We start from the raw sequence: 9212 nt of genomic DNA, 5'->3' as shown, positions 1-9212 counted from the left end.
TCTTACTGCAATTACTGTGCGGGTAACTGCAGAGCTAAGTCAGGGAACACTTTCCTTTAGGTAGGGGAGGGAGCACAATCGTATTTTAACCTAAGCATTGATAGTTTTAAATTTATTTCTTTTTAATCGTGTTTGTATATGTGTGTCGATGTTAAGTGTGAGCAAATGAAGTCCAGAGATGACTTCAATCCCCTGAGCTGTAGTTATAGGCAGCTCCCTGTGGCCCCCACCCTCACCCCCCATGGATGCTGGGAATTGAACTCATTCTCTGGAAGAGCACTGAGCCATCTTCCCAGCCCTGGAGCCTATTGATAATGCACCGAATGCAGAAGGGTTTGCTGTTGTTGTTATGTGATGTAAAGGAAAGATCATAAAGCTTTAGAGGCAGGAATGGCCCTGGAGATGCGAGCGAGCATGCGTTTTATGGCTGAGCTTCCCTTCAGTCGGCACAATGAGAACATGGTAGGGATTTCAGTTTAGAAGCCTCTGTTGTTTCTTTTTTACATGCTGGAGTTCCAGCCGCACTGTCACGCTTAGACCCACCTTGGGGGGACATAGAGCAATTCAGTTGACTGAGCTGGACTTCAGGGCTCTTAGGTGGTCAACTAATCTGAGGTCATTTCACTTTCGTTGGGTTCCTGGATGGTGGATGTAGTGATGAGGTCCCAGAGTTTGTGACTTAGGGCTTCTAAGATGCAGGACAGGTCTTTTGAATAGGACGGTTGTTATTTCCTAGTCTGGGACTGGCAACTGGATAGGATTGTAAAAGGTATTTTGTTCAATTTTCAACCTGGTTAGACCATCAGAAAGAGGCTAGGCAGTACCATCAACCCTACAACAACTGTTCAAACAGCATGTGTAGCTGTCACCCTGAATCCATGGCTAACCTCCCACCTGTCTGGCCAGGGCATCTGGGAACCACATCTCTCCATGACAGTGTAGCCACATGAATAAAGCTATCTGGCCCTTGAGGCTCCATTTCTCTGTAAAGCAACTTCTATTTATTTTTTAAATCTGACTTGAAGCTAAAAACCTACAGTGAGTGAAACCTTAGAAAAATCCCGTGTAGGCTGCTGCCCCAAAGGGAAATAAAAGTCTTTTTTCAAAGTGAGAGGTGGTCAGCTTCACACCACCTCCAGAGACTTTAGAATCTTCTCCCTGACAGGGAGCAGAGTGGAACCTCCTCCATCCCTTTTTAAGTTCTAGCTCATTAGTCCTTGAAATGCCCCCCAAGTGACACTGGTGGGGCCATAGACAAATTTCCTTCCCATCCTTCATCTTCAGGCCTTTGGGGGTCTGCAGCCATTAGGCTGGTGACTCCGAGGTCACTCCCATTATTTCACTACAGTGCTTAGCTCTTGTGCTTGGAGGGACAAGGTGTCACTCTGCAGCCTTGGGCTCAGAGTACTGGATGACACTTTTCTTGCCCCTGCAGGCATCAGGCATGCTACCACATTCAGCTGCGCCGGGGAAATCTTTAGAGATAAGTTCTTTTGGACAAAACTATTTTTTGCTTTTTGAGACAGGGTTTCTCTGTGTAGCCTTGGCTGTCCTGGACTAATTTTGTAGACCAGGCTGGCCTCAAACTCACAGCAGTCTGCCAGCTCCTGCCTCCTGAGTGCTGAGATTAAAGGCGTGTGCTACATACAACACTTGGCGACAAAGCTATTCTTTAATAAATGTAAAGCTGCCTACCAACGGGACAACTATTTATGTAAAATGCACGTTAAGTTGAATAACTTGCCAATTCTACTGTTTGGGACTTTGGGCTGGCATCACAATTTTGCCTGAAATGCTTTTGAGTCAGTGTGTGTGAGTGCTCTGACAACTGGACATGGCTGGTGCACACCTATAATCTCAGCATTTGAAAGAGGAAGGCAAGAGGGCCGGAAGAAGCCTTAAAAAATAAGGGCCGGCAGAGATGGCTCAGGGGTTAAAATCACTTGCCACTTTTGCAAAGGACCTGACTTTGGTTCCTACCCTTAAACTCCAGTTCCAGGGGATGTGACATTGCACACTCACACACAAAACTTTTTCTCAAGACAAGAGTTACTCATTACTCTGTATAGCCTTGGCTGTCCTGGACTCGCTTTGTAGACCAGGCTGGCCTTGAACTTAGAGAGATCTGTCTGTCTCTGCCTCCTGAATGCTGGGATTGCAGGTGTACACCACCACTGCCCGGCTGCAAAATAAAACTTTAAAGTGCTTTAACACCTACTGAAAACATATTTAAAAGTCTAACCTGTGGAACCCACAAACTCATTCACTCTTCTATCACGTGAGACCAGTACCAACCAAGATTTCACAATGTTAGTGGACAGGGGGTCTGAAGCCCAGCTAGGAAGGGAAACATTGGCGCGTGTCATTTAATTGCTATTTATTTTCATAAACATGAGGTATTTCAAAGTGCTCTAAGGTGCAGCACTAAATATATACATTTTGAAGAAATTAAACACAGAACTTTGTCATTTTACCCAGTTCTATGCACCAAACATGAACAAATACAGTAACAAGGAAGAAACAGGCTAGGAAAAAAAGGAATATATATATATAGTAAAATTTCTTTACAAAAGTTTCTTAGTTCAAAAAGTGATAAAGTAATATCTACTCAAAACTTCCACAACTCATTTTCATACGAAAATATAAGTATCAAATTTAGTTATGTATCAGCATCATACTAAAGTATACAGGCCGTGTAGGAATTAGTACAGTACATAACAGATTAACAATATATTTGTATACAAAACATGCTCCTCAAACATTGAGGTATTCTTACAGTACTTAGGTGTGAACTTCCAGTCTAATACTGGCCGCAAGAGCCACCTCTCTTTTACCCAGGACGTATACAAAAGGCGGGTGTATCAATGGTATTTACACAAGTGTTCCCAGGGGCATCAAATGGCAAAGCCCCTTCTGTGGCATCTGCCGGAACTTAAGCACCATTGTAAAAAGGAATGACTCTGTTTGGAAACTTGGACCGGAACAAGGTGACTTCACAGCCTCCTGAAGCTCCCAACTGTCCCGAACTTCCATGGCTGTCACCAGGTGATATGGAGGAGGAAAACAAGCCACCCAGCATCCCAAAACTGTTTTCTTTTTCCCCAAGGTCATGGCAGAACCCCGTGTCCTGCCCCCTATCCAGATCCAAACTTGACAGGGGACCGATTTGAAAGTAAACCAACATTCTTAATGTCAACACAATGTTTGTTTAAAAAAAAAAAAAATCAAATGTGCAAAGTGGCAGTGACTGTCCTTGTGAGAAACATTTAGCAAGTCCGAGCGTGTTCAATCTTCTTTAGCAACTGCTGCTGCCTCGCCTGCAGTTTCTCCTTTTCCAGCAGAAGCTGGTGCTCGTTGGCCTGCAGGGCATGGACATACTCGGTGGCCTTTTTCAAGATGACCACCTTGGCGGCCTTCTCGTTCTTCACCAGCTCAGGCACATGGTCCCTGAGCGTCAGGAAGCTGGAGCGCAGGTCGTTTCGGCGCTGGCGCTCCAGGATGTTGTGGTTGCGGCGGCGCTCGCTGTCCTCCGAGTCTGAGTTGCGGGGGCTCAAGTTCTTAGTTTTTGCTGGGACAACACTTTTGAGGGGGCGTGGAGAAGCTTCACTCTTGATCTTCTTCTGTGGTGGCGCGTCCTCGCTCTCCACATAGGGTGAGGGTGCAGCATAGTTGTGCTGCTGATGGATGGGGACACATCGCTTGAGGATCAGCTCCCCAGGCTGTGCCCGACCCAGGCCCAGAGCTGAGGTCTTGGGACGCACGGTGATGGTGAAAGTGGTGACAGCCTTGTTGTTGTTGGAGGAGCGCCTCTTCTCCACGGTGACCACATCAATTTCCTCCTCCTCATCTTCCTCCTCCTCATCTTCATCATCTTTGAGAAAAAAAAAATTCGGGTCAAACATTATGCAATTAACATAGACAGGTTCCTTAAATCTGGGGACAGGACCCAGCTAAGTTTGCTGAATAGACTTGATCACAATGCAGGCAAGATTTGTTTTTGTTTTTTTGTTTTTCCTTCTCCAAAATTATTTTCAGTTTCTACGAAAGGCTTTAGCAAGTGGGGATGAAGCCAGGCCAGACCTCTTCCCTAGTGTGGATGGATCCAGTGTGGAATCCCTGGTGTCAAAAGTTAAGACCCAACACTTTTGAGCGTGTGGCGGAAACTTGAGGAAGCCAAGCTTGCGTCAGAACGAACCATTGTTGTCCTTAGGGTTCTGAAGGTTCCTTAGCTTCTTCCCTCAACCTCAGCTTCCTCCGCTATTCAATGGGGGGTAATGCCACAGAACATTTTGAGTTTGGCAGACAATATGTAGACTTGGCGACAGATGCTCGGTAATAGGAGCTTTTAGCATAATCACCAGCCAGTCTGCCCCATGGATTTATTTATACACACTTCCACAGCCCCCCTTCAGGCTGAAGGCTCCTCATTTGGTGAAAACACATGGCTGGGTTTGACTCTCCCATCCTTAAAACTCTAGGAACAATTTCATTCACTACAGAGAACCACCTTTTCTTGTGCGAACAGGAGTTGTACAGAATAAGTAAGCAGTGTTTCATCTAGGTAGAGATCAAATCTCAATTATAAAGCTCTAATCCACAGTAGCTACTACACATCCCCACGGGAGCAGCAGCCACAGCAACAACAAAACCCATGTAGCCTGCTATGCTTATGCCCACTTCCTCATTTACTGCCAGGCTAGGAGAGAAAATTATGGTTTAAAAAAAAAATTGCAAGCATGAAAATCAAAACACATCTTCTGCTTGATCTAGCAAGGACCGGAAAGCTGAACAATTGTGTGAGGTTTCTTCCAAAGCTGAAATGCTGGGCTGCTCCTGTCTGTGGGTCCCTTTAAGCCAGTGTTTTGGTTTTCAGCCAAGAAGACAGCTGTTGGAAGGAACTGCTTCCTAACCAAAAGCTGTCAAGGCACAGACATTAAAGGGACAGAGCCCTTTCAAAGTGCAGGCTTATCACCAAGTTTCCTCCCAGGAGCTTCAGAACTATTCCTCCTCAGCCCAGGAGGAAATTTAGATTTTTTAAAAAACTCTTTGACATTGTGAAAAACACTGGCTTTCAAGGTCTGATTGGAGGGCTAGCTACAGAGCTCTAAGAAGGGCACACACAGGATTTAGGTAAAGTGTGGTAGGTACTTCCACAGCCAAGGAAAAAGGCCCCCTCCCTCTCTCAACTCTTCTCTTCCGAGGAAGACCCAAATAAATGCATACAATAGAACCAACGAATGCTTCCAGGGTGTGTGCATTCCTAAGGAGGGGCAGCGGAAGGGACCCGCCCTCAGCCTTCAAGGGCACCAGGTTAAAAAACACAACTCAGCTCAATTAGGTCAGAAATTCCAGCTAGGAAACACGACTGGACCAGCACGCACTCAAAACCGTAAAGAGGTTCCTTGAAAACGTTCACAACTGCTAATGCACTTGCTGCCAGCTGCTGAACTGGAGGGAGGGGTGCCCCCTCCCCCTCGTCTTTCTGATCCTGTGCCTGACGCGAGTCAGGCACAACGCCGCCTGCTGGCCACGCACCAATCGCAAACAGCCCACCACCCACGGAGAGACCAGAGTCTTGGGGGGGGGGGGGCGCGCTGGGGGAAGGGACGAGGAATGGGAACCAGGCATTCTCCTAACTTCTGTAAGTGGGGTTGTGCACAGCCCTTGTCTTTCATGGAATCTTTGACCTGGCCCAGAAAGACCTTTCCAAGGCACTAACAGGTTTCCACCTAGGTAGCTTTCCAACACCTCACCCTGATTGAGCTGGCCACCAACTTTTCCCACGGTGAGGGCAAGCCTAGCGCAAGGATTCCCGAAGAAGAGGACAGAGAAATTTTCAAGGGAAGGTGTAGCCTGAGTCAAGTTTTCAGCCTCTCCTATTCGGGGAGAGAGGTGAGCAGAACTGGACCACCGGCACGAAGTCAGATAACAAAGGGACCGCAGCACCCTCCCACACCCCCGTCTCCAAGGAGGCAGCAAGGACCCTGCTCCAGGCTTTACCTGAGTCGCTCAAGGTGTCCTCTCCGGAGGTGCTAAGGGCCTTGTGCTCGCCACTGTTAGCAGGACGGCCGCCACCACGAGCAGGAGCGGCCACCGAGGCAGCAGCTGGGGTAGACACACTAGAGATCACAGCGCTGGCCGCCGGGGCACTGGTGGGGGCAGCGGGCGATGACGCCGACTCACGCTTGTTCACAGGGAAGGGGAAGACCACGGCGGGGTCCACGCACTCTGCAGCCGGGTGGGAGAGGTCGGTAGGCAGGGTGGCCCCGGTACGGCTAACACTCGCGGACCCGCCAAGGGCACGGCCCCCTGGGCTGCTGGCACTCACTCCCGCAGCCGGGCACGCTGAGCCGGCGCCCGGGGGCCCGTGGCCGTGTTGCAGCTTCTCGTTCACCGCCCGCTCCAGCTTCTCGCGGGCAGAGAAGCCGCTCCACATACAGTCCTGAAGGATGACGGGGTTAGGAGTGAGACCACCCAGTCCCCCCAGACCGAACGCATCCTCCTCGGCCGGGTTGCCCCACAGGTCGGCCTCCGGCAGCAGCATTTCCGTGGCCCAATTCGAGGGCTCCGGGCTGTGCTCAGGGAAGGCGCGGCTTGGCGACAACGGGGGCGTGGGTAGCAGCTCAAACTTCTTCCAGATGTCCTCCCCCGGTGGGGTCGAGTCGGGACCCCCGAAGTAGAAGTCATCTTCGTCCGGGTAGAAGCAGGGCTGCAGCGAGTCAAACTCGAGGTCTGGGTTTTTGCAGATCATCCCTGGCATGGTGGTCGCGGTGCAGCTGGGCATCGGTTCGCCTCCCGGACGGCGACTAACCACTTTTCTTCTCCGCTCTGTTTAATATGGGGGAGTGCTTCCTTCCCGTGGGGGGCACAGAGTCGTGCCAACCTCCAACACTACAACCAACAGACAAAACCAAGAGAGAATGAGCCAGAGGGGTGGATTAGTGGGGACAGGCAGTGGGCGCCCCCCAATCTCTCCTGCAAGCTCCCCACAGCTCTGGAAGGTAGAGGAAGTTGAGCCTCTCTTCCACTCCCTCCTTTTGTGTACAAGCTGTCTTAAGACTATGGTGGGAGGCGGCTTGCAGATGCAGCGGGTGGTGTGGCTCTGCAACTTTGGAAACTGCCGTTTCATTCACACAAGGCTCTGCCTGGGGGAGGGGGGCTGTTCAAGATGCAGATCCCAGCTCTTACTAGCGCGACAGCCCCACTTGCACCAGTGTAGGACCAGCTGCTCAAAGGAAGTCCTTGCTCTCCAGTCCAGCTACCGGGTATGGGATTGGAGTACCTTTCGTTTCCCCTTTGCAGAAATGCGATCACGGGAGCGCAAACGCTAACGGGGTTCAGGAAACTTTATTAATTATTAAGGGCCTTTCTCCAGACAGACCAACAACAGGCATTTATATATACAACCTTCCTCCACCCAGAGCCTCAAATTTGGCAGATACACTTATTACTACTCATCGTCTGCCTATAGCTTATTTTGATCCTTTTCCAATTCCCTCCTTCGGAGTCCCCAACCTCTCCCACAGAAAAGCGGCTGAACCCCCATTCCTAGGAATGGTGCAGGGGCGACGGCGCGATAAGGGTCGTCGGAGAGAATCGCATTTCCTAAGCTGGAGCAGTCGTGACCTACATTATCACTCGGGCACCTAGTTTCGCCTAACCCCTTCCTTCCTTCCCCGCGGCACCTTTTGGTGAATCCCAGCTTGGGGTGTGGACACACCGACTCCCAGTCAGCTCACATTCAGACAAATCTTGTGGAGCCGGGCGAATTTCTTCTCGTTAAAGCTATTTCTCTGCTTGGGCCAGGGCTGTGTAAAAAGGATTAGGGCGGGTCTCTTCCACCCTTCGGGTGCTGAATTGGCTTTTCAGGGAAAACCCCCCAGATGGTTTTGTTTCGGAAGCAGACATGGTGTGTCGCCACCCCCCTGTCGCCCCCCAACAACCCTCGGCATATTTGGGCGCAGGGTGCAGAGCCGCGTCCAGGGGCTTGCCTAGCCGCAGCGCTCCGCCGTTCCCCTGGCGCTAGGGGCTTAGCAAGTACCGCTCCTTACCTCCTGCAGACTGCCGGGGATCCGGAGGCTACTCCGCGCACGGGTCTCCGGGTGGGCTGAGGGGGCGGCGGCGGCGGGAGGGGGTTGTCCTCGGGCGGCTGCAGTGTGTGCGCACTTACGCCTGGCTAGCGCTCGTTCAGCTCCAACCCAGTTCCCAGGAGCCCCCCGCATTCACCCGGCGCGTCCAGACAGATGACTGTCACTGGCTGCGCTTTGAAGCTCGGGGGATATTATTAACTGAAAAAATCTGACACACCCGGGGGGCGGGGAGAGAAGGGGGCTGTGGCGCAGACGAAGGGGAGGGAGAAAGGCACAGGCAAGCGGCTTAACCCCGCCCTCTTGATTTCCATAAAAATCAGGGGAGGCGCCAAGGCCTTTCGCGCCAAAAGCCATTTGCTATCGTTTTTTTCCGTTTCCAGACTGCAGGCTGCAAAGCTGAGAAACCCCGGGCGTGCTCCTCCCGCCCTTTTGGACCCCCGGGCTTGCACCCGTTGCACTCTGCGAACCAGCTGCGCGCCGAGCGGTGCTGCGTAGCACACGCCCCATGAGCCTGAGCATTACTTGGCTTAAAAACAAAAAACAAAAACAAAAACAAAAAAAACCCTAGAGGGCCCCTGGGTGTGTGCCGGGAGAGGGAAGAGAGATTCCTAATACTATCCCTGACGGGCTGACTTTTTTTTTTTAAACTCCAGTGTGTGCTGAGCTCCTGGCCAAAGTGGAACAAGGCCTGGCAGAGGGGGCTGTTCGTGTGTGATCTCGAAAGAAGGCGATGGGAGTGCAAAATGGGAGGCCGAGGACGCGCCCACGTAGGAAGGAGACCGCAGGAGGTTTCTAGTTTCAAATTGAAAGGAAGGGGCGCCCCCCTTGTTTGAAAATAAATAAGTGCGGGCTACGAGGGTGGCGCCTCTCCGCTTTCTTCGGCCGAAGGCGACACCTCGCGGAGACCGAGCAGAAAGCGGAGCCGCACTGCCCGGCCTCAGAGCCCGAGTGGGGCCACCCCCTCTCCCTCGAGACGGTGAATCCTCGCTACCGTGGGAAGGATTGTGAAACGCGTGGGAGAGCGTTTCCCTTAACGTCGTCCCTACCGTTCCCAACACGCCTTTCCAGACAGCTACATTCGGTGCAAATAGAAGGAACTAGGGTCCACGTCCCCTAAACCGC

At 51.3% G+C, this 9212-nt stretch overlaps 1 protein-coding gene across 1 annotated transcript; it reads right to left on the bottom strand.

The window, feature by feature from the left end:
- Nucleotides 1-2360: 2360 nt before the first annotated feature.
- On the bottom strand, nucleotides 2361-8299 carry MYCN (MYCN proto-oncogene, bHLH transcription factor). The gene is given in 6 exon segments (XM_084791234.1): nucleotides 2361-3871; nucleotides 6001-6815; nucleotides 6817-6865; nucleotides 6868-6891; nucleotides 8052-8079; nucleotides 8082-8299. Coding segments are annotated over 6 exon segments (1662 nt in total). The 5' UTR covers nucleotides 8223-8299; the 3' UTR covers nucleotides 2361-3266.
- Between the last annotated feature and the right edge of the window lie 913 nt (nucleotides 8300-9212).

The sequence above is a fragment of the Acomys minous genome, assembly GCF_964271855.1.
Source record: "Acomys minous genome assembly, chromosome: 8".
NCBI lineage: Eukaryota > Metazoa > Chordata > Mammalia > Rodentia > Muridae > Acomys > Acomys minous.
This window is presented reverse-complemented; position numbering and strand designations above follow the sequence as displayed.